This window comes from Macadamia integrifolia, chromosome 2 (genome assembly GCF_013358625.1).
Source record: "Macadamia integrifolia cultivar HAES 741 chromosome 2, SCU_Mint_v3, whole genome shotgun sequence".
Taxonomy (NCBI): domain Eukaryota; kingdom Viridiplantae; phylum Streptophyta; class Magnoliopsida; order Proteales; family Proteaceae; genus Macadamia; species Macadamia integrifolia.
This window is the reverse complement of record NC_056558.1, coordinates 20,723,842-20,749,062: the sequence shown is the minus strand read 5'-3', so window position 1 is coordinate 20,749,062 and position 25,221 is coordinate 20,723,842. Positions and strand designations below refer to the sequence as shown.

The window sequence follows — 25,221 nt, the reverse complement described above, 5'->3', positions numbered from 1 at the left end:
AGATTATATGATTAATTTTAACAAGATTGATTTGAAAATTAGAGACTTTCTATTTTAATGGTGTGTACAACATGTACCAACATCTCAATAGATGATGGTTTACACATGCCAAGTATAATTTGGATGCAAAAAGAAATACCACATGGAAGACATATAAGTTGTCAATGGAAGGATTCTTAATATGCCATGAAAGAACCCTTTGCTAGTAATGTTGCCTCTATAGTTTTTTAGATGAGTTTATCTACATAACCCATGTATTTTTTGAGCCATATGAATGGTTGAGCTATACAAATCAGCTGTTAGATGAGTAATCACTCTGTAAGTTATCCATGTGAAGAATTTAAGGTCTTGTTACTTTCGTTTCATCCATATGGTCAGTGCACGAGACTCCTACTACTAGAGGGTATGGGGGAGAGCCAAATGTACACAACCTTATCCTTGCTTTGCTAAGAGACTGTTTCCTTAATTCGAATTTATAACCACGAAGTCATAATAGAAAGACTACTGTTACACCCACAAAAAAAGATTCACCCGATTCATCCATTATCTAATTGTCAATATTACTCTTCTTACTAGTTGAATGTTTGAACTACCATTCCTCCCTTAATTTGAGCAACAAAATCAAAGACTTGGGAGGCAAAGCTTGTAGGGAGGGACCATTACAAAGATCTTTTTCTTTGTATTCACTTATCACTAGTGGGTAGACTTTATCAAAAGAACCTATTTGTTGTGGTAGCCTTTCTAAGCTGGGACCATGGATGACAGCAACATGGAAATAAAATTTGACTTAACATAGGATCTTAAATAACTTTGTATTCTACTATGAACCCTTAGAAGTTTAATATTCGTGATCGCCACCCCACGTGGGACCACATGTGAAAGACTTGTAGAAAGATTTATTTTTTGAAAGTGGTAGAACCCGTGGGAATCAAAATAGAGTATTGAAATGTCACGGATACCATGTGAGAGACACTTCTGGGAAGGGCCACCAGGGTAATGAACGGGTAATAAAGAATCAATACAGAATAATCTGTAGGGCCCACCACCCCTGTCCAATCAAATCTTCTCGTCTTCAGGAGGTCTTCGATTGTACACGCTCTTGTTCTCCAAAAAAGAAAAGAAAAAAAAAAAAAATCTCTTGTGCATTATTGTTTGGATAATTGCAAAAATTATATTTTTGTTTCAGTATCAACATTCTTCTAAGTATTGATATTAGATTGATCATATCGATAGATAAATATCAGTATTTTGTTGGTATTTGTTATTGATCTGATATTGAAATCATAATAATGTTTTCTATTTAAGGGGAGGGTCAAATGGACCCCACCCTATCCAAAAAAAAATCAAGGTATAAATAATTAGAAGGGCAAAATAGTCTAATCCAACTTAATACAATCAATAATTATTGCTATCCTCTGAGACTTATATGGGCATTAATAGTTTGATATCGATACCTTAAATACCTAAGACCCTGGGACTACAGAAGGGGGAAAAAGGTGAGAATTTATCTTTTTTGTTGTTGTTTGTTTGTTGATGTTTTTATCAAAAAATAAAATAAAAATTATCAATAAAAAAAAGAGTAATAGTTTCTTATTCAAGATTGTAGCATATGCTAGTACTTCTGGAACCTATCTCTCCCCTCTTATAATAGAGGGTAAATATATTATTTTATTGAGAGAGTAGAGAGATAGACTTAGGGAAGCACTAGCGTACAGTTTATTTTCCCAAAAAACAAATAAACTTTTTTTTATTCACTTCTCTAAAATCTTTACTTGCCCAATATTTACTCAAACTAGTAAAGTTCTTTTATCAGTTTTTTTATAAAACAAAGATTTACATCTCTTTCTCCCTTAATATTTCAAAATTCTTAAATTATAATTTGCAACCGATCCTGGCTCCACCTCAATCCTTGCTACCCCATCGCTCTCTCCCCTACCTCTACCACCACCTCTATAGCCATGACTATAATCTATAAAACTATAAAATAACAATCACTCTCATTAAAAAAATAAAAAATAAAAAATAAATAAAAAAATAAAAAATCAATAATTGAATGTTATGGCATTTTTCTATTGTTTGCAATTTTTGAGTCACTTTTTGAACACTTAATATATTTGAGAGGTCTACAAAATACATATATATCAAAGAGGGAGTTTGTAATCGACTTGACACATAATAGAGAGATAATAGCATCACCATGTGCTTGAGTTCAAATACCACTAGATTCTTTACAGCGAAAAAGTTTCTTTATGATATAAGATATCTTAGGAATTGCATTTATAGTACCTCTTTGTGTCTTTCTTTATCCTCTCATAATAGGGGGCATAAATATCACTTCATAAGAGGAGAAAGAAAAGCACAAGGAGACACTAACGTATATTACACAACCTAACAGCGTTCTCTCTCTCTATCTCTCTCTCTCTCTCTCTCTCTCTCTCTTTGCTAGATATGATTTTTAAATCCCTTCCCATTCTTATTGTATGCTGAAATAGACATTGGTAAAAGATTCAAATAAAAATTGAGTTCAAAGTAACAATAAGGGAAAAGGAATTGCAAGACAGCTGGATTCCTTCGTACACCTTCTCACAAACTTGAGGACCCCAAACTCTCTTTCTTCCATTAAAATTTTTAGCTGATGATTCAAAACCATGAGTCCGGATCAGTTATTCATACGAGAATCATTCTCGTACACTATTTGATCCACATTTAGATTCCAATTAATCTTTTTCCTCATTCAATTGGTTTTTGTTTTTAGTAAAGTCAAGTGTAGATCAAACACTGTGCGAAAATAATTTTCGTACAAAGACTTGATCCACAAACCAAAACCATGACGTCCATTGGTGCAAAATTATACGTTAGCATCAAAGAAAACCCTCTCTATGATAATAAAATTACAAAAATTATAATAGAATCTTTTATAATGAAATGGCATCTTCATGAATGAAACTTTTTAAATTCTTTCTCATTCTTTTATAGGCTAAAATGAGCAATGTTAAAAGATTGAACTAAAATTGAAATTACAAATAATATAGGCAAAACAGTTCTATAAAAAAAAAGAGAGGGATGGCAATACCACCCGTGTACTGTAAACTAGTGAGTGGCACCCATTGAGCACAGAAGGGGCATGAGAGCCATTTCAAAGGATAATTAATCGTACATGGAGGATTATTTTGGTCTCAAAATCTTGATGAGTAGAATAGAATATAAACAAAGCAATTTTTTTTTACTGATGGAATAAACGTAAGAGCAAAATAGTAGTAAACATAGAGCATATAGCAGATGGGATATGATTCCCACTTTCTAGGATATTATAAAATAGAAGTTAATTTTTTTTTTTTACAATATCCAACAAGAGGAGATGTAGATCCTGAGCATATAGCAGATGGGATATGATTCCTCACTTGGCACTTTGTAAGCACAAGCTTGTTACTTCATAAGAGCTTGGCCAACCATCTACTAAAGACCTTCCAGCATAATAGATTGGTGCCTCGGAAGAAAGTGGAAGAAACCGATGAAGAGGCGGAGCCGAGTGGAAACCTAATAGGCACCCTGTACCAAGCGCATAGCTCTTCTCAGAAGAGTGATCGTTCGCTGATAACCTTGACATTTTTTGCAGCCGAGCAAAGAATCAACTTCCTGAGCCCCCTACTCGAGAGTAAGCTGAAATTGAAACTTTGATATAATCCTGTCTTCTCCTATAAAAGAAGGGTTTCCTTTGTATTCATATAAATCACAGAATCAACCCACAAGGCACTAAATCCATTAAACAACAAAATCATTCCAGTGCAGGGCCCAGACAGGTCCAAAGGCATCGAACAGTGAAGACTTACTTTCATTTACAGTATAACCAAGGTCTTAATTGGTGATGTATACACCTTTATTATGTACCTTACCTTTCTTTAGCTCTTCACTCCATACAAATTAAGGAAACCTATATTTAGTCTACTGGGAAAGGCTAAAACTGCCTTATCAAAATCAAGGTCACAACAGAAACTGACTGTAATTCCTTCAAGGAACAAGTTGATGAGCCTTATCAGTGGGTACGCTTGCATATATCAGCATCTGCTTTCATTTCCATAGAAGGGTGCTATCCACGTTTTGGTGGTATATATTGGACACGTTCCTCCTCACATATGGCCTACAATGGCCCAGAGAAAATGAGTTCAGACTAGAGCAACGAAGAATAAACAGTAAAGAAAATAAACCAGATCACAAATTTCTAACATAGGCACCAATTGGAATTACGTGTGGATGTATGAGAAAGAGTGTGGAGGTTGCCAATACTTTCAAGCCCCATACCACTAGGCAGAAATAGGTCTGCCAACCAAAAACACCTCCTCCCAAAAAAATAAAAAAGAGGACTATGATGGAAATATCCAGGAGAACCAACACATAAGGTAGGCATAGTTAACCAAGGCAGTCAAGGGGGTGGGGAAACAAAACCTATGGAAAAACTTACAAGGCGACTAGGAGCCGCCACCTAGGCGACCAAGGCACCCATCCGGAATAAGCTGCCTGGATGCCTAGGCAATGCCTTGACAACTATGCACGTAGGGACATTGTCAGAGAAATTGGATGTCGTTAGAGTTTCTAGTGATTCCCAGCCTATCTTGATAATTAAACATATTGAGGAGGGGGGAATCCTGCCAAGTCCATTGTTTTTGTCTATCGCCAAAACCAAGCAATTCTTCTTTCACCTGAAGAATGCCATTAAAGATCATCATCATAATATCTGTCTTTCTTCCCCAACAGCTTCCAGGACTGGCAATGATACCGCCCACAATGACAAGCAACAAAAACAAAGCCTTGTCCCAACTAAATGGGTCGGTCACATGCATCATTGCTCTCCAATTAGCTCTATTTGAGGTCATGCATGAAACAAGGCCTAATCTATCATGTCTTTCCTCACTTCTTCTCCTATGGTTATTTCAGCCTTACCCCTGGTTACTCTCAGACCTTCAATCTGAATTGAATCACTCCAATGAAGTGGTGCATCCCAAGGTATCGATTGGACACTGTCGTGGCACCTCAAACAACTCTCTCAAAGCTTATCATGAATCAGAGCTACTCCCAACTCAGCTCTAATATGGCCATTCCTTATTTTAACCTTCCTAGTTTTCCACATATCTATCTCAACATCTCAGCCACACTTAGTTTATCCATATGACGCTTCTTAAACTGCCCAATATTATGCACCATCATGGCCGATTGTATGAGTCCGATAAAAATTTCCTTTAAGCATTAAAGGGATACATCAATCACATAGCATCCAAAATAAGATTAAAATGGATATCATACTGAAATCTAACATAGATTCTGTTGTCAAATCCCGGGACATGAAGAAGGTAGAAATTACTCTTACTCAAATCAAATACACATCCTGCTCACACTTCAAGACCACTTCCATTTTTTGCCAAGAGCTGAGTTCCAAACAAGGACTCATACAACTACTGGTAAAGGAAATCAATGTAATGAGATAAAGGGTCATTTTGTGCATTCAAACACATAAGCTCAATTTGACACTAGAAAGCCCTTTAGACCTATTATCTCTAGATATAAGTATAAAAGTGTTAAGATAATTGTCAACGCTCTATGTCACATTTTGTTTTTTCCACAAACAGATCAGGACCATCCATTTCCAAAGCTCTTCATGTGGATCATTTATTACTTTCTTTGCCATTGTTGGGATTTGCCAAATTCACCCGAAAGGCAATGAAACCTTGACCATGAAATCTAAACCTGAAATCTGAAAACCCCATTTTGAACTTGGTTGCCATAGATGAAATCCCTCCATGAACCATGATGCAGGAGTCGTGGAAAGATTGCCAGAGCCAGGGGAAGGAGAGAAATCGCCAGAGTTGCAAAGATGGTCAAGACATAATTATGAACATCCCACAAATTGGTTAATACCAAAGAACCATCACGAACTGGGTACAGTTAATGTACATGATAAGCATCAGTGTGCTACTTGTATAAAATAGGAATGGTGTGAATAAACCATAGGCCAAACTATTAGCACACCAACAAAATAACCCGACTGCATCAGTTGTGATATGTAATTACCAAACCAGTGCATGCTAGAACCTACAGACTTGTAAATCAATTCAGAAATCGAAAGATCTAGAGGCTATCGATGGATTTAAATGGAGGATAGATAAAGATTCAAACCTGCAGTTCTTCTGGGAGTGCTTCTGAGACAGCAAGAGTGTAGCAACCAGGAACAAATCTTCCTGCAAAAAATGGGACCAACAAATTCAGTCTTCTAGATGGCAACAAGAATCAAATTACCCAAACACCTGAAAGGAAGCAAACAGTAATAGAAGAGTGACGAAGAAAGGGACAAAGGGTTGAGTTTCAAAGCCAAGTAACTTTTCAGATACATCAGTATAATAAACACAATACACACGAAAAAAAAAATCTTGAAAAAGAGAAAGGACACCAATTGATCAATTAGGTTTAGGGATATAATAGATCTGGAAAGAATAAAATAAAAGTAACCTCCATTCTAGATAAGAGGAAATGAGGAATTAAAGTAAAGCAAATTGATAACAGGAATAAGTTCCAAAGCCGAATAGCTTATCAGATCATCAGGACAATGAAAACAGCCAAAATATAAAAACAAACAAAAAATATCTTGAAAAAAAAATCCACAATTGATTAAATATTTGCAGTATGGGAAAAGGATCCGCACACTGTCCATGTGCAGATTCCTTTATACACCAAAAACAAAAGTCGGGTGTCATGGGAAACCCTACCCCTTCAAGTATATACTACATCTGGAATAGAAAAAAATAAAAAAAAGCAACCTATTAATCTAGATAACAGAAATAAAAGTTTTACATGAAGTAGCTTTTCAGATGGCATTGTGATAATGAAAACAACCCATTCCCCAGTTTTAAAAAATGGGAAAAATATTTTTTCTTTAAAAAAGAAAGAACCACAATTAATTAAGGGAGAGGTTTCCCACGCTCACGCTGCCAGCAGCATGGGAAGGAAACTGCACACTGCCACCAATTAGTGGTCTGAAAAAGAAATCAATCCATGTGGGCCCCACATGTTCAAAAAATATATTAAAAATAAAAACAAAATAAATGTGTGGAGCCCACATTTTTTGTGAGAAAGCATGGAAAGAATCTGCACAGAGACAGTGTGCGGATCTTTTCCCCATTAATTAATTAGGTTTAATGACATAATAGAACTAGAATAGAATAAATAAAACTGACCTCCAATCTCGATAAAGGGAACCAAAGCAAAGCAAATTGACGATGTCTTTAGAACAATGTCTAATGTTGGTTTCTTGAGCAAGGGCAATGAAACAGAGGGGAAATATGAAACCCAAGATTGGCCCAAATAACCCAACTACGCAGGAAATGAAGATCATATCCTGAATCAATCTAATTCCCAATCATTTTTACCAGGTTAGGATCTTAAAAACAGATAAATTTTACATTCCAGAACCAGATGTTGGATAGATCAAGGCATGCCATATGCTATATAAACGAAGAAATTAAAAAAAAGGAGTATAACAGTATTTAGCTAATCTTTATGAATCGTGATCCAATTAGACCTGGCTTTGGATATGTCGAGACATCTGGACTGCAACAATTTGAATCCACCAATTCCATCTTAGACCCTAAACATATATCCAACTTGTTTCAAGCCCTGAGGCCAACAATAACACAGCATATGGAACATGCAAGGAAGAACGATAGGCAAACAAGCAAAAGTCAACAGTGGAAATGATCAGAAACAGGTGAGACGCCACAATGGCACTTCCATCCCAAACAGAGAAAAGATCATAGAAACGAAAGAAAAAACTACTGCAGGAGTAATTTTTTAGTGGTCTTTTGATGGGCCCCTGACCGGTAAATAATGAACTGGATAAGGTGATTTCATGGGACAACACAAAGAGTACCGATTACTGGAGGCTTTCAAGTCCTAATAACAAGATTTTATAATCTTTACAGCATATTCAAAAAAATTTAATTCACAATGTCTGAAATAATGTTTTAGATGCTTTCTAGCTTTATATGCTCTTTAGTCTCTGAATTCCACTACATAATCAGCAGGCGATGTCTAAAAATGATACGTCATGAACAACAAGGAGATCTACAAATCAAGAGACCACATGTAACTGTGAAACACATTCGCTGAAACATTGACAGACTGAACCCAAGTTTGTAAGTAGATAAAACCTAGGGTTGCAAAACAATTCTTCTAAAAATGGGACGGAACCTGAAATTTCTGTGCCAAATCAGCCCTCCACTGATTTTACAGCTGAAGATAGAAGGGGAGAAAAATCCACTAGATGGTGGTCAAAATGGGTGAGGTGGGCTACAAATTTTGCAATGTAGATCGTAGGAGTCAGATGGTTGATGGCTACATCTGCCTTCAAATGGAAGAGATTAAACAACCTCATCAAGCGCTCATCTACGAAACTTTTGCCATTCCATCAAATAAAATAACTGCACATCCAAAAATGTTTGCATTTCCCACGTCATAATATGTGGCTTTCCCAAAATTCTCATTCTGTGTTGTATAAATCCCAGGCAACCGCCAAGAAAAAATGAAAGATCACCTACGCGAAATTTCTAATCAAAGTAAAAGTTCATCCTTTTTTTTTTGGCAGCCATTAACATAGAGTTTCTGAAGGTTCCACTGCCATCAAACTAACATCTCCAATATTTTGACCATAAGTTTGCACATCAACACAATCGACACAACTAATAAAACATTGATCTCATTAACTGAATGGATAATACAAAAACATTTGAATGCATAAGTTCAGAAACTTCAAATTAGATTAAATGGTAGCTTGCCTTGTCCACATTTTCTCCAATTAAAATTACTAGATCAAGTCAACTGTTTGAAATAGAATTCCCACTTTAAGGTTTTTGATTAAGAAAAGGTATAATAAACACTATCCAGAACAACAATAATGCCACTCCGTAGACAAATTTTTCAAAATGGGAAATTGTGCTGAGCAGAAATTTAAAAATAATGTACCATAATTTCATATCCATAATTGTGAACCCAAGGAGAAGCCTAAAAATTTAGAAATAAAATAATAAATATTTAATTGGCACAACTATAAACTTACCTATGCGCAACCATCGAGCAGACCAACTTCTACTTGGATCCATGACCGAGATTATCCTAGAAAGATACAAACAAATATTGTCAATGACTGGAAGCCAATATGACCAGTGCCTTTTAATCGATTTACTGTGATTTATGCAAATTGAGCTCTGGCCCTCAACGAACAATGATGAGACTGAGAAATTACATACAGCAGAACCAGCAGCAACTAGCATTTCTTGATGGTTTTTCAACCTTCTTAAAGATACCAACAAGGATCTAATCCAGGAATCAGTATCAAGGGACAACAGACGAATGTGCTGTCCACCTTTCCAATCAAATTGGATAATATTTGAGATTCAAAATCGAGGGCCTGAAACGGTTCAAAAGAAACAAAGTTCCTAGAAAACTAAAGATAAAACATGAGTAGACAACAAACAGTATAAAATTTACCCAGTAAAATTAGGAGTGGTGCATTCCACCACACGCTCGTGATCTTTGTCCATGCCAAAAAAGGGGCAGTTTTCACATCCTGATTCTCTAAACTGAACATCCACCACAATAAGAGATAAATAGATTAAAAAAAAAAAAGAGCCGCAATGAGAGAAACTACGAATAAAATAAGAAGTGCAACCATATGGTCCACATTCACCCTGTCAGAAATAGGGAACAACACAATATAAGTAATAAAATAAAGAAAAATAATTATTTATAACTAACAAACAAACAAACAACCCTAGCCTAAAGGTTAATGAACTTCAGGGCTCCAGTGGTGGAATGGAAAGTCGATTGGATTAACTAACAGGAGATATTAACCCTAAGCACAGAGAAAAAGCGAATTACCTGATCGTAAGTCTTGACAAGCCTGCAGCGAAGGCAAGCCCGTAGCTCGTGACCAAAGCTTGTCGGAATCTGCGCAAAATTTGCCATCTTCAGACGTCAAATGCAGTAGGAGCACTTTTCTTCTTCCTTTCTTATTAAAAAGAGGGTAAATTACACCCTGCATAATTGATTGAAAGTATGATATCAGCAAGGCAGATCTCAACACTTATCCCACAATCTACCAAGAACATAATAATTCTATTCAATTCTTGGATCGCAGACTACATTAAAGAAAAAAAAAATCAAAATAACAATAAGTAGGTGGATTCAACAATTGTATCTGTTAGAGGTCGAACCATCAAATGAAAATAACAATTATACTAGTGGATGCAAGAATAAGGGGTTTTTTTTTTTCTTTTTTTGGGTAGAATACGGGTTTATTCTGATATTAAGAATGAACTAAAACTGATGGTTTGCAACTAAATTATAATCTCTCATGCTTTCATGAACAATTAAATCCAATCTAGGTTTCCAATTTGCAATCATTCCTCATTCTGCTGGACTTCTACATCTAATATCAATTGAGTACAACCCCTGAAAAGGGTAAGAGGAAGTTCGAAAGAAGCAAAATGAGAAATAACACAAGCATTGCAGCTTCACCTCTAACAATAAGAACGCCAATAACAGAACAAATAGAAGAAACCCAATATAAGTTCAGACATTCTGAACTAAAATACTAGACTTGCACGAGGACTTTTCTTTCAGTTGTAAAGTACTGGAGTGGACTGTGAACATGATTCACAGACTAGAGCAACAAACAAGCTACTGAAAACAAACAAAAAAACTTCAAATCTACAGCTACAACTATAACCCTGCACACTCAAAAATCAGATTAACCAAAAACCCATTATTTTAATTGTAGTACCCAGTTTCTAGATATATTTCCTTTTTAAGAAAAAACTGTTTAATTAATTACTCTTTCGTTTCAACCTCCTCGTTTCTCTTAGATTAAAACTCACTGGAAAGCCCAGTATTCTCTTTCCAGAGCCGCTCATCTTCTTCTGGAGTAAAATCGTTCTTACTATCGAAAACCTCCCGAATCTGCTTCGGAGTCCTCCCCTTAATCATGCTAGCTGCCTTCTCCACCGTCATATCCAAAAAGCTCTTAATGTGGAGATAATTTGCAGTCTCATCGAGCAGATGTTCTCATTAAGAACCCAACCAAGTTTAGCTCTTTCCTTTCGAATTTTGGGTTAAGGATTAACTTATGACACAGAAGGTTTAAGGTTGGGTCCAATAACACTTCTGAGTTTGGGTATCTCAAACTCAGCCAAATGTTCATTCCGGTAGACCAAATACCTTACAAGTGGTTAGGGCCTGACTTGGGATGAACCATTACTCATGGCCAAGTCCAATCCAACTTGATTGTTTGTTTAACAATGATAGGAGACAAATTTACAGAGAGGAGAGAGATATGCATTCCCTTCATTCTGAGAAAAAACTTACAGAGAACAGATAGATTCGCTGGCCGAACGGATATGGAGAAGAAGAAGGGGGCACCGGGGGAGGGGCTCAACAAAATAGCCTCAGATAGTGACTCGCCGGAGAAGAGGAGCGGCAAGTCGCCCTCCCGCCGCTGAAATCGCCTTCGATGGAAAGAGAAAAGGAGACAATAAAAGGAGAGGGGTTATTGATTGTTATAACTATCACCCTCACTCGCCGGCTTCCGGGAACGGAGAAGGAGAAGAAGGAGGTAAGGGCTAGGTTTCCAACTTCCAACTTGGAGAAGAAGGGGTCAAGTCCCTGTTTTGATATCCTGAGATGTCGAAGAAGGGCTGGGTTCGGGTTCGGGTTCGGGTTCGGGTTCGGGTTCGAGTTCTGCTCTGTCTTTTTCTCACAAGAAAACGGTATCTAATTGCGCAGGCACTGCACTATAAACTAAAGGCCCGTTTGATAACGTTTCTGCCGTTTCTGTTTCTGTTTCAAGAAATTGCAGAAACATAAATTTTCGTTTCTAGAAACAGAAACAGAATTGAAGGTGTTTGATAAACCTTGTTTCTTGAAACGTTTCCCTGTCTCTTCTTTAACAAATAGGAAACCGACCCTCCTCAACTGCAGGAGCGGCAGCGATGGCAGCACCACCGCCTGCGCCTCTAGTTGGGGCAGCAGCAGCAACGGGAGCACCGCCACCGCCGGAACCCACATTCGTAATGAGATCTTCAATATTCCTCTTTTCCACAAGCTTAGCAAACAAGCTCGGCCAGTAGGATTCAACCGCCACATTCGCAGCTTTCACCACGGTAGCGATCTTCTCCGCCTGTAAAATCAATTAAGGGGAAAACCCTAACTCCGGAATGGCAATCTAAAGGAACTAAAACCCGTCTAAGATATCAAAAATAAATATCTATAAAATAAATTCGAGATCCCAAGTCCATGATCAAAAAGCCTGCAAAGAGAAAAGGATACAGTGACGGCAATCCCGTCGTCATGGAGAAGCAAAGCAGCGTAAGTGCAAGCAATTTCTCCAACGGTCATCATAGCTGAAACAGAAATTTATAGGGATTGAAAACAAATGTTTAAGGATAATCACGAAAGAAATTATACACTCAGGATAAGCAGGAGAGAAGGGAAGGGGGATCTAAATCGCGACAATAGATTATACCTCTCGTGCTTGAACTGTAGAGGAAAGCTCCTTCGGCATCCGACTGCTCCGATGCTTCCTTCAACCATCGCAAGCCTACGAAGAGGCGACATGGAAACTTGAACTGGAACTACACAAGACTGATTGTGAAGAACCAAAGAAGATGAAAGGTTATTAGAGGTGTGGCGAGGTGGGGTATCATGACAGGGGAAAGAGAATTGCCGGTCGGTGAGATGTCGGAGACGGTGGTGATGGTAGTGATGCCAAACTCTGTCTTCAATACCGATTTTTTGTGCCTCATTTTTGTTTCGAGAAACGAGCGAAACAAGTTGTCATTCATGTTTCTTGAAGCATAAATTGTTATAAATTTCAATTTATGTTTCAAGAAACAAGTGGAACATAACACTTTTACCAAACGGTATTTATGCCGTTTATTTGTTTCTGAGAACAAGAAAATACAAAAACACGTTTCTGGTTACGTTATCAAACGGGCCCTAAATGGAGGTCGCAAATAGGCATTTTCAACGCATAAGGCAGGGCAATGCAGTCTTTTTCATACCAACCTAGACACAACTGGCAACCGGGCAACTTTATTTTTCACTAATTTTTTTAGATAAATTTTTTCTATCTAAGAACTGGCCTCTATGTCAATGCCTTGGGCAATGAGTGTGCACACATGGGCATTTGACTAGGAGGGGTGATAATCATTTCACACCCCCTTTTCTGGCACAAGGATGCACTTTCGAACAGAAAACACGTCTTTAAAAATTTTAAGAAACACTCAACTCGTCCTGTTCCGCCTAGACATGGCTAGATCAATCTACTAAAACCCATAAAAGGTTGTTTATTTAAATGGGTTAATGGTTTTTTTTTTTGTAAGATGATTGCAGTAAAAGGCTAAAAGAGATCATAATATAGAGAGTTAATAAGCCAATCTGGGCATGAAAGAAAACAGAAAATCAACAATGTTTTTTAGCCCAAAATTGGCCATAGAATGAGCTATTGTATTAGCTGAATGGTAAATATGTTTGAAAGAAAGAAAAAATGAATGAGGAACCTAAGACACCGTTTGACAACATTTATGTTGTTTTTGTGTCTACAAACAGCATAAATGGCTTTTCACATTTCAAAAAATAAAAAAGGTTTTAGTATTTGATAAACCTATATCTCGAAACGTTTTTTGCAAATATAATACCACTAAAAAACTCAATAGTATCATCGGATGCCCAAAAGGGAGAGAGGGTTCGGTTGCCTATTTTTAAGTTTAAATAGTTCAGAGATTTATTAGGCACAACATCCTTTTTTTTCCTCTCTCTCAAATTCGTTTATAGGTTTGTAAATGGGCATAAATTTTTATTTATGTTTTTAGACACTGGTGAAACGGGACAACTTTATTAAAAGCTTTTTAGGTTATTTCCCCGTTTCTATGAACAAAAAACATATAAACAACATAAACGAAATATTGTCAAATGGTGCCTAAGTGTAATATAACGTCAGTAATTGAAATGGCTTCAATTGTTGGGTTCCCCTGCTTGATTCCTTTAATCACCTCTAAGTAGTCAGATTCAATAACAAGACAATTGATTCCTCTTTTAAGGCATACCATTCTTAATTGCTCTTGCCTCAAGCTGTGAGATGTTAGTTGAATATTCATAACAGATAGAACATGTAATAAAGTTACTAGCATCATTTCTAATGATAGCAACGATAAAACCTTGATTCTTCCTTGAAATAAGAGCAGCATTAGTGTTAGGATTGAAAGTACCATGATATGGTTTTTAATGGGTTAATGGGTTGATGGGTTTTGATGTGTGGGAAAGTTGTATTGTTTTTCTCACTAACAACATGTAAACTTAATGTATCTGGTTAAGTGGGAATTACAAAAAATTATATTTGAATAGTGATTTGATTTTGATTTTGATTTTCCGTCACTCTTATTTTCATTGCAATCAGATGCAGCATAAAGGCGCTTTTCTTATTTTATAAGGGGCCAAACTCAGCCATATTACGTCTAAAGGCAGTTAATTTTGGTTTGAAAATGAAAACCGAAATTGAGACCGGTGGTGAGAGCAAACCAAAATCGAAAGGAATTGGTTCAGTGTTGGAAGATGGAATTTAATTGGGTTTGAATTTAAACTTCAACGGCCAATTTTAATCGAACCGAACTGATACAGATAAAATGAACCGGAAAAAACCGAACAGAACCAAAATGAACCAGTTCGATTCAATTCGTTCATCAGAATTCAGAATTTTCATTTTTCACCATGGAAGTCCGGGCCCAGGGTGATTTCTCAATGTTACGAAATGTTTGGGTTATATAACAGAATAATAGAATTAAAAGGGCTTCTCTGTAAATTAAAGAAAATGCGAGGGTTTCCGTATTTAATCCGAAAACGAGTTAAAATAGTCTCGATTCGAGAAATCGAAAGGTGTAATAGAATTATCTCCTCTTCTTCGTCCTCTCTCTGTTCGACTCAAATTTATTCAACTCCAAAATTCAATCAAGAGTAAACCTTTTCTGTTATTGTTTTGGAAAGAAAAGGCAAGAAGATGCAAGGAAACGAAGAACTTAGCATTGATGAACTTGCTTCAAATCTTTCAACCTATAAGGAACAGCTGCAGCAGGTACAATTATCGAGAGTTCTTTTTTTTACTTTCCCGTATCGTTTCCGATTAGGCTCTCATTTTTGGATATTTTTATTACATGAATTATTTTTTCATGACCTTCTTTGAACTTGGTTGTCCCATTTGCTGAAGTTTCTTTGTTGTAACCTGAACTAGGGTTCATTATTTTAACTTTGTAGTTTATGGACGTCTTTTGATAAAAAAATTTTTGTTGGGGTGTTGAATTAGTGGCAGCATTAGAGTTTCTGGTCCATTAATTGATTATTTATATGGGTTTTGTGGCATGTTCAGATTGAATGTTGATTGGGATTCTTCATGGTTCGGGTTATAATTTTTTTTGGTTGGGGTTTTTGGGAGCATGTTGCTTGCATTTTCACTGTTTTTGTCTCTTTCTGTAACATCCTTGGAAGTCAAGTGAACTTCTAAACAAATTCTCTTTTTGGGTATATGCTGCTTATCTTTCAGGTGACACGGAAACAAGTCAGCTGGACTAGGAAAGTAACTCTATTAACGTTTTTGTTTTCTCCAAGTAAAATTAGAACTATTGACGGTTTTAGCTTATGATGTTTTTCATGGCACCTTGGATGATGCATTGTCAATAAATTTGCTGAAAGAGTATCAAAATTTTTTATTTTTCCCACAGAAAACTATAATTTTATTAGAAGAAATCAAGGGGAGAGAAACTCTTTCACAGAAAATTCAAAATTTCAAGAAAAGGAGGCGGATATGTCTACCAGACACAGGACAGGCCCAGGGAAGAAGCTCCCTTTGCAAGATCGATCGAATAACCCGAAAGAAACATCCTGACCTGAACCAACTATACAAAGAATATCAGAGACAGTGACTCTAGTAGCCTAGTCTATGGAAAAGCAAGCTTATTACAAGCATTAACTACTGATATACAGTCACTAAAGAAAACTAAAGGCGACAGGTTCAAAAGGGCAGTGTTGATTGGAAAGGTCATGAAAACCTAAGCCCTCCTCTTTCTTACTTCTACAAAGCTCCCCCTACTTAGTCCAATAGGCCCCCTTCCCGGCATTATTCTTCCACCAAAATAGTCTAATAACTTTGGTTAGATCATGGCAAAGACTAGAGGGGAGGAGAAACATAGACATAGAATAGGTGGGAAGAGTACAAGCTACAGGCTTGATGAGGATTTCTCTACCTGCATGAGAGAGAAAACTGTCTTTCCAACCAGCAAGCCTAATCTGAACCTTTCTAAAGTGTGGGAGAACAATTTTTTTTGGACGTATTAAAACTGGTAGGTAAACCTAGGTAATTTCCTAAATCAGCCACACCTTTAAAACCAACAAGAGGTAAGCTCCTGCCTAATAGAAGTAGGGGTTCTGGGATTAAACCAAATGCTGGTTTTTTGGGTATTCAGCCTCTGCACATAAGCAAGACAACAAGAATCAATAAGTCTAGAGATAGTCAAGCTCTTAACAGCCCTGGATTTAGAAAAAATTAAACTCATCATCGGCGAAAAGAAGGAGTGGAACATTTGGGCCAGACTTGTCCTAATTCCAGAAATAACATTAGCTATCTCAGCCTGGATCATATGACATGAAAAGCCTCTTGGCAAAGAATTAACAGATAGGGGCTAAGAGGGCACCCTTGCTTAAGCCCCCTATGGGGAATGACTTGGCCGATAATAGAGCCGTTGACCTGCATGTGATAGGTCACAGATGAAACACACTGCATCACATGTTCTAAGAAGGGCCATTCTACTTTATCATAGGCTTTAGTAAGATCAAGCTTAAGGGCCATATGCCCCTTCTTAGCCTTAGAAAGAAGCAGTTGGTGTAAGACCTCATGATCAACGTAAACGTTGTCGTAGATGTCCCTAGATGGAATAAAAGTTCTTTGAAAAGGGCTTATTAAAGAATGGAGAATTGGCTTGAGGCGATTCACCAAACACTTTGCAATAATTTTGTAGATGACCTTGCAAAGGCTAATAGGACGGAAATGATTGAGATCACAAGGGTTCTTTTGTTTTGGGATGAAGACAATGACAGTTCTTTTAAAATCTTTCAAAATAAAACCAGTAGAAAAAAACCATTCAAGTGCCCTAAACCACATCATTCCCAACAATATGCCAATGCAGGTGAAAAAAAAAAAATGGCTGGTAAGCCATCTAAACCAGGGGCTTTAAAACCCCCAATTTGGAAGGCTGCAGCTTTTATTTCATCATATGTAAAAGACGAACATGGACTAGAATTATGCTCAACAGAAACCTTGGGTTGAATGCATTCCACAAATTCAGAAATTCTGGTCAGGTTGGAACACGAGTACAAATGAGAAAAGTAATCGAGGATCAGCCTATTCGTACCTGTCTCAGCAGTCAGCCAAATACCACTGTCATTACGGAGACAGGATATTTTATTAAACTGCTTATGCCGCACAGTTGCTGTGTGAAAAAACAAAAAGAGTATTATTTACCCATTTTTATCATGTTGAGTCCACATGACAACCCCAACTCAGTGCTTCAAGAATACAGTCACAGTTACATGGTTTACATGTTAGCATTTAGTGGATTTTTATCCCTTTAACTAGGCTGCAAGTCGCAAAAAGTAAAAGAAAGATAAACTAGTGCGCTTTTTGTGTAGAAGTTCTGAACAATGAGCAAACAATGCACACCTTTTATGATAGTCATTATGTGTTTTTTTTTTACATAAGTAACTGCTGAAGCCAGAAGGGAAGGTTACAAAATTAGGATAAAAAAATAAAAATTAAATTTAGAAAGACAGAAGTATGTAAGAGGTTATTCAAATTTTTTTTTTTTTTTTAAGTTGGTCTTCCTTTCAGTTATGGTAGCATTTTTTTCCCCAGAAATTTAGGTGCAACTGTAGCATCAACTACGACAAGACAGAGTTTGACTTAGATAATTTGGTCATGTGCAAAAACGATTACTAATGGGGATTGAGTTGGTGCTAGTTAAAAAGCTTTTGAAGTACAAAGGGGGAAGGCCAGAAGGATTTCGTTTTAAGTAAAAAGAAAAGAATAGAAGGTGAATCGTAAGCAGGAATTGTTGTCTGCCAACACCAGGTAGCTGACTAGCTCATGAGGCTAATTGGATTGAGTTGAACTGAGTGCACAAGAGTTTTTTTTTTAAAGTTTTTCAGAATGAGCTAATTAACAAAATCCATGAACTGCATTTTTAAACCTGGATGACAGGGATATTTCATATGATTCCTCTTTGAATGAGCATCAAAGGAAGAAAACTAGTCTCATAAGTTTGTAGCAGCCTCTTCCGTATAGGGAGCCGTGGTTTAAACCCATTATATGCACACTGACAAATTATAACAGCAGAGGTCAGAGTCCTCTATTCCACACACTGTCACAGTGCTGCTGGCAGGACAGATAATATCCAAATCCTACTTCTGTGGTGGGCTACTGTAAGAGGAATTCTATCAACATTAGACAATCCAGCTATGTAATCAAAATAGAACTCAGCAAAGAATTATTTTTGTAATTAAGGATAGGAATTAAAGAAGCAAAGAGAGAAAATTAATGTCTCATTGCGAAGGTGAAAGAATATGCAGAAGCATCCTCCAAGGTGACAATATATGCCTCAACATGGATGATTAAGGTGAGCATTAGTCAGTTGCCAAATAGGGTTAGTTATTATTAATTATTAAAGTTGCTGGGGGCATTTTAGACATGGGCCATAGCTTCACTGAGTTTTATTAATTAAGCCCATTAATTGGTCTTATGTTGTACGTATTTTGTTCTATATCTTATATTAAATTAGGTGAACATTTTTTCTACTTTTAATAAATCTCGTGATTGTCTTCCCTTTCTGCATATATATGGTATGGATGCTGTAAAGGATGAAGGTTTTGGTGTTACTTTTCATTGAATAGCGAGTTCACTGAGTAGGAGACTTTGTTTCCTCTCTTCTGTTAGCATTGGCTTTTGCTGTCAATTTATAGGTTTTTCTCTAACTTTATCTTAGATTTTTAACCTGGATGATAGTTGGGTCCAATTTTGAGATTTGCTTTGAGCATTATAGATCCTACCTATTCAGCTTTGCTTGAGTTTAAATTTTAAGGGCTGAAGCCCCAGTCAAAAAAGACTGCTGAAGGCACTACGAGCTTATTGGTTAGTTGAAGCTTTAATCCTGCTTTAAATTCAATAGCCCTTGCCGCTCTGTGCAAAAGGCACCAGAGTGAACTTTCCGAATATTTTTCTTAGGGCCTTTTGAATTTACTAATCAGTTCTTAAGAATAATGCAAAGGAAGAGGATCAGAGGAGAAAAATGTTTGAAACTATGCTGTCTACCTGGTCAACATCACCGTTGCAAGTAGATACCGGAGCATCTTGTCCCAACTCCAAAATCTCAACGATGGAAATCTCTAGAGATTTTTCAGTCGCAGACTCGCAGTATTAAGGATGATATCTTGTTTTACACTTTTACCATTCTGTCCTTGAATTTTGTTTCATTTACATGCTAATCTCTTTTTATTTTGACATAAAGATGCCCGCTTTCCGCAAATTATTTATCATTAATACCCCTTCCTTTGTAAAATAAACCTGTCTAAGTGTTGCCTAGGCATCCAAGCTGATTCTTAGTGCCTAAACTTGCCTTGTTGCCATGGTGACTATGGTTGAAATCACAGACCTTATGGTGGTGGTGCTGTTATTTTTAACTTTTCTGGCTGGGCAGGTTGCCATTTGCTAATATCCACTGCTTCAATGTTGTCTAGGATGACCATATTACTCGAGTTGGTGTGGGATGTTCCATTGAATCTCTCTTTATGTTATGTGTGGATTCTCAATTGAATTGATATTCTCTTGCCCTTTAATGGAATAAATGGGTGGACTTAAATAATGTTTAATACTATGTGTTTATTAATTTAATGTGTTATCTCTTTATATTTTGTTTTCTTATTTAAATTGTTACAAGAGTGATTTTTTGTTCATCGTTTATGATTTCCAGGTGGATCCTGGCAATGTAAGGCTAATCCAAGAAGGAGAGGTCAATGCTTTTGTGGAAGCTGAGAGAGTAGCTGAAGCTACAAAACAGGCCATCAAACGGAAGATTGCACAAGCTGCCACCACCGACTTCCAATCACGAACTTTACCAGCCAAGCTTCGTATAGATCCTGATGATCCTGAAGATGTGGTGAGTAGCATGACAGCATTAATACATGGGCAATTTTCTTGTTTTCTGTGGTGGGACATAGTCCATTTTCCTTGAGAACTGCATACTGTAGTCTGTTTGCTATATTTATGCCACCTGGGTAGCCTGTGGATTGGGTTGCTTTCTTGGGCAATGGTGTGTTCAAAGTGAACAATGAAAGGAAAGAGGAAGATTTTTGCTGGTCCTAAATTATGCCTTTCCTATTTTCCGTGGTTGGATTTATGATCATAGAAATAATATCAAGCTTAGTGAGCCATTTCATGAGTTTGATAATCTGTAGCTTGCTTATTTCTTCAGGGAAAGGGATATGTGGCTGCTTGATCACCCCACTGAATGGTTTATTTTCTTCATTTGATTACCTATCATACACTTAAAAGTTCTTCCTTTTTTTTGGGTACAATACCCATTTAAAATAAGTTAAACAAAAAGGAGAATTTTAGCTGTTCCTTAATTATATAAATGAGCTGTTGATTTTCTTTTTTGGTTATAGGAGAGTATGATATTGTGCTTAACTAACTGTTACATTTACAGAAAGCTGCTAAGAAAAAGAAGATACATGCTTTCAAGTCGAAGGTCAGGCTTGAGCAACTGGAAGTCACACAAAATAAGCGACAGAATGCATGGCAGCAATTCCAGACAACCAAAGGCCATACTAAGAAGGTAGCATCAGAAGCTATATTTAGATGTGCAAATATATCATATGGCTCTGTACATCATTTTCCTTTGCATAAATCATGTTGAAAATGATTGGTTTTTAGATGATATAAAGAAATTGTTTCCTCCTCAATTCCACTACTTGCTAGACCAAACTGTAAGTTTTTTATTCTTCTTCCAATTGATTAATATGTTTCTAATTGCTTTCATTTTGTATATGTGAAATCGCTTTTCTAGACTGGGTTCTTCTCGGGGCGCAAGCGTGAGAGCATCTTCAAGTCTCCAGATGATCCAAAAGGGAAGGTTGGTGTCACTGGCAGTGGAAAAGGATTGACGGATTTCCAGAAGAGGGAAAAACACTTGTATCTCAAAGGTGGAACTGTTGAAGCAGAAGAGTAGGGTGTGTCAGGAAATCCGTATCTCTCACTCATTGTGATTGCATAACCTTTTTCTCCAAATTACCATGTGATGATAGAAATTTGTCTTCAGGAAACACAGGATGAATCACTTGGGTCCTGGAAACTGACCTTTCGTTAGCAGCGCATGGCCATGTTTATGTAGTCTTAGTAATTGCTTTAATCTTTATACCAATGACTTTCTATCCTACGTTTGGTGCTAATTTGGTTCATTTTTGTCAGTGGTAACCTTTTACGGGGTACTTTTACACTGCTTGGCTTGAAGTGCTGTCTACATGTAGCTTTAAGAGTCAACGCAGTATTTGCAGTGCTGCCTGTCAACCTTCTCCTAGACTTAACATGGTGCAGAGTTGTGTAATCTCTTGATGAGCATAAGAGAAAGGAACAGATAGTGGATCGACCTTCTCGCAACATATTTTTCAGTTTGATAAAGGTAGCCGGCTAGAGGCACCCTAACCATTAATGATAAGTGTTGCCAGTGAAGGTAGCAGTTACATCAGTTTACCTAGCAGTTTATCTTGTTGAAGAGCCTAGTACCCTTGGATTCTGATTTGTTAGTTGAAGGAGCCATTTCGGAGTGGAAGCCAAGGAGAATCCCATAGTTTCATATCCTTCAGTTGCAACAACCCCCCCCCCCCCCGGGGGGAAATAGAGATGTCTCCTTCACTACTCGTAATATGTGGAAGTTTCAACATAGTTTCGTAGTCATTTGGTCTGATTGTTACATGAAGAGCATAAACCAATTGACGGAACGGGAGACCTAGGATGTAGAAGATCATAGCATGAGTGATTCAGCAAATTCTAGTACAAATTGCATTGGCGTGATGAGTTATTATGTGCTCTCTTTATCCAAACCAGTTCTCTCCAAACTTAAAAGCACTTCTCCCCCACTGCACTCTGCACTCATGCTAACTAAATGGATTGAGAACTAGATTCACATCATCAGACCATTTTCAACTTTGTAAGCCATTTTCACTCTCATTCAGATTGGTGTAGGAGCCTCAAAACAGTTTATTTTTTTATTTTTGGGGTCAAAAGGAAAACTTTTAAGTATAGAGTTTGACAAAGGAGCAACTCTTGTCAATAGAAGAAGCAGATACAGAGAAAGCTGGAGGGTGAGGCCACCAAATCCTTAAAAACTTGAATATCATCTTCAATGATGTGCGTCGCCCAGTCCAAGCAGTGAAATGAAAGTAGAGAACCAGCAAACAATCCTAGCATGAACAAAACGTGAGATATGGAGAAGAATAGCCAATTGAATCCTGTCTCAAATAGCCTCAGCTTCCATGGTAGAGGCAGAGGAAAAAGACCCTGGCACGGCTTGTGCAGCAAGAAAAGAACCATAGTCCTTAATAAGCAGCACACCCCTGCCATAGGAGAGGCAACAAGAGAGTCATGGCCAGTGATACCCAAACGCCAATCTACTATAGCAACTTCAAAAGCACTGATGGTACTAAGCAAGGAAGGAGGACTGGCTTTACATTTAACCTCCTGGTTTATCTAGAGGGCATATATTCTTTACCATTAAATTACCTGCCTACCCTAAATGAAACTGAGATATGCTTGAGGGTATGAAAATCATTTGTAGCCGCTGAACTGGTGCAGTGAGCATCAGGTGGCTAGGAACCCCTTGGGACATGTGGGTAGATAATCTCAGCTGTCCAAAGCTCACCACACCTCATGGCTCACGGTAGAGGATGTAGACTCCTTTTGAGGTGTCATTTTATTTATTTATTTATTTTTAAGTTGAAAATAATTTAATGTTGTCCAAAAGAAAGTTACAAATATCGGTCTAATCAATCGATCGGTATTGGTTGAGGCGATATCGATACCATATATGTGGAACAGTTCTTAATAAGAGCAAAGCTGTCCAAAAACCAATCATTTATTCAATTTGAGGGGAAAATCATCCAATACAACTTGATACGGTTGATATGTATCAAAATTGAAATCAACCATGGGGAGCACAACAATGAAGAGGTTTGAAATATTTTACATTTAGGGAATTAGAGAAGTAATTTCATGTAAGCAGAAAGATAAAGAGAGCAGTATATCATCTGGTCCAAAGATTTAAATCATGATATCAGTTTTCAGCCGATATTCATACGAATCAGGTGATACAGGCCGAATGATTTTTCCCTTAAACATGGATTGATACACCACGACCGTTTTGGTTAGGTATCATTTTATTTTATTTCTTCAAGTTGAATGGCCTATTGGTCATTGCATAGTAGATCTACATAGGAGTCAAGTGTGGACCTACAGAAGAATCAATAGGGTCTAGGGGCCTAAGGCGACATTTCTTGGAAAGCAAGGAAATTGATGCAAACAATGCATCCGATGCACTTGAGGGGAGTTGATCAAGTGACCAACCCTCAGGTAAGTACTCCATTGAGCACTGCAAGTCACATCAGGCCAAGGCCTAGGTGTGTAGTTTCGATATAAATATTTTTTTGGATGAATAAATAATTCATTACTGAGAGAAAGAATATATACAAGGAAAAAGGGGAGGGGGGAAATGATGGAAGGGGAAAGATCCCAAGAGACAACAATGAACCTGTTCCTTGGGGTCTTTCTGACAAGGTTGAACTTGATAGTGTCTGTAGGTATCATGGACCTCCGCCATGATCGCGATATGGCGTGTAGCACGTGTACACACACTAGGGGTCGACCCTAATGAGATGAGATAGTATCCCCTGATCATCAAATGCCAAGGGGGAGATACACGTTATGGGTAAAAGGGAGTCGCCACCTAGAAAGGGTCTATGACCCATAAATGTCTCCCCCAATCAAGGGAGAGAGACTAATGACTCTGATGGATAAGACTGGTTTGCACCAAGATTCTAGACAAGTGTCAAGTGACAGATTGGGAAGGTGTTAAGCACCCAGTCTGCCTGGTCCTAAGGCCAGTCTCTTTTTGTTTGACCAAAGTTTATTTGTACCCTACTAACTAGTCCTAAATCTAGGTCACTGAAAACTCTAAACTAGGTATCTAAGCATGACATGTGAAAATCCTAACCCAAGTGTCTAAATTATGCTAGCTAGGTTATGATACAAATAATGAAATGATTACGCTAATTAAAAATTAAAAACCCTAAATGATTTAATCAATGAATTATGAGTCTTAGATTAAGCTAATTAAATAAGCCTAAACCTAGGATTAGTTTAGCAACTTATGAAACCCTAAATTGAACTAATTTGATTAATTGAGTCTGACCTAGATGGATGATCAATGAATTTGTGAGATCCTAAATTGAATGAATTAAAATGGTTAATCTCAATCCCTAGTAATTTGTGAAATAAATCATTGCAATCCTACTTAATCTAATTGGTAAAGAGATTTATAAATTAAATGAGATCTAATTGATTTATAAAAGTGAAATGGATTAATTACATTAAATGAATGCATTTTTACAAATCTACCTAATCTAGTATAGGATGATTAAACTAAACCTAAGATTTAATTAAATTAATTATGAAACCTAATTGGACTAATTATGTTTACTTTGAGCTAATCCTAAGATGGAGAAGAAGAAGAAGAAGAAGAAGAAGAAGAAGAAGAAGAAGAAGAAGAAGAAGAAGAAGAAGAAGAAGAAAAAGTGGTGCTGCAGGTTTCAGTTGTGGAAGAAGGGAGTGAAAAGGGTTTGGCCATGGTAAAAGAGAAAAGAAGAGAGGAAGAAGAAGAAGGAGAAGAGGTGCAGGTTCGGTTAGGAGGAATAGAAGAGGAAGGAGAAGGGAGTGGAGAGGGGCGGCTAGAGAAGAAAAATGAAAGAGAGGAAAAAGAAGAAACAGTGGGATTAGGTTACATGTAGGATTCTGATCTAAGGGTCCAAAAAAAAAAA

At 37.2% G+C, this 25,221-nt stretch overlaps 3 protein-coding genes across 3 annotated transcripts; 1 reads left to right on the top strand and 2 right to left on the bottom strand.

The window, feature by feature from the left end:
* Nucleotides 1-3,698: 3,698 nt before the first annotated feature.
* Nucleotides 3,699-11,707, bottom strand: LOC122088996 (transcription elongation factor SPT4 homolog 2-like). Its single transcript, XM_042658404.1, has 6 exons — nucleotides 11,407-11,707; nucleotides 9,922-10,078; nucleotides 9,532-9,623; nucleotides 9,101-9,156; nucleotides 6,169-6,230; nucleotides 3,699-4,138 (listed from the first exon to the last, which is right to left on the bottom strand). Exons 2-6 carry the CDS (start codon nucleotides 10,006-10,008, stop codon nucleotides 4,088-4,090), a joined length of 348 nt encoding a protein of 115 aa, XP_042514338.1. The 5' UTR covers nucleotides 10,009-10,078; nucleotides 11,407-11,707; the 3' UTR covers nucleotides 3,699-4,087.
* A 276-nt stretch (nucleotides 11,708-11,983) lies between these two features.
* LOC122064289 (60S acidic ribosomal protein P1-like) lies at nucleotides 11,984-12,621 on the bottom strand. The gene is made up of 3 exons (XM_042627998.1): nucleotides 12,563-12,621; nucleotides 12,367-12,440; nucleotides 11,984-12,217 (listed from the first exon to the last, which is right to left on the bottom strand). Exons 2-3 carry the CDS (start codon nucleotides 12,436-12,438, stop codon nucleotides 11,984-11,986), a joined length of 306 nt encoding a protein of 101 aa, XP_042483932.1. The 5' UTR covers nucleotides 12,439-12,440; nucleotides 12,563-12,621.
* A 2,328-nt stretch (nucleotides 12,622-14,949) lies between these two features.
* On the top strand, nucleotides 14,950-21,569 carry LOC122064282. The gene is made up of 4 exons (XM_042627992.1): nucleotides 14,950-15,166; nucleotides 20,025-20,291; nucleotides 20,841-20,969; nucleotides 21,201-21,569. Exons 1-4 carry the CDS (start codon nucleotides 15,092-15,094, stop codon nucleotides 21,360-21,362), a joined length of 633 nt encoding a protein of 210 aa, XP_042483926.1. The 5' UTR covers nucleotides 14,950-15,091; the 3' UTR covers nucleotides 21,363-21,569.
* Nucleotides 21,570-25,221: the final 3,652 nt, after the last annotated feature.

Excerpts from the sequence above, each read along its gene's own strand:
- LOC122088996 (XM_042658404.1), bottom strand. The coding sequence starts at position 10,008 with ATGGCAAATTTTGCGCAGATTCCGACAAGCTTTGGTCACGAGCTACGG. Across the intron at positions 9,624-9,921 it reads TTGTCAAGACTTACGATCAG|TTTAGAGAATCAGGATGTGA; the intron begins GTAATTCGCTTT and ends GTGGATGTTCAG. Across the intron at positions 4,139-6,168 it reads CACTCCCAGAAGAACTGCAG|GCCATATGTGAGGAGGAACG; the intron begins GTTTGAATCTTT and ends GGGCCATTGTAG.
- LOC122064282 (XM_042627992.1), top strand. The coding sequence starts at position 15,092 with ATGCAAGGAAACGAAGAACTTAGCATTGATGAACTTGCTTCAAATCTT. Across the intron at positions 15,167-20,024 it reads ATAAGGAACAGCTGCAGCAG|AATGTGTTATCTCTTTATAT; the intron begins GTACAATTATCG and ends GTTTATTAATTT. Across the intron at positions 20,970-21,200 it reads CCAAAGGCCATACTAAGAAG|ACTGGGTTCTTCTCGGGGCG; the intron begins GTAGCATCAGAA and ends TCGCTTTTCTAG.
- LOC122064289 (XM_042627998.1), bottom strand. The coding sequence starts at position 12,438 with ATGATGACCGTTGGAGAAATTGCTTGCACTTACGCTGCTTTGCTTCTC. Across the intron at positions 12,218-12,366 it reads ACGACGGGATTGCCGTCACT|GCGGAGAAGATCGCTACCGT; the intron begins GTATCCTTTTCT and ends TTGATTTTACAG.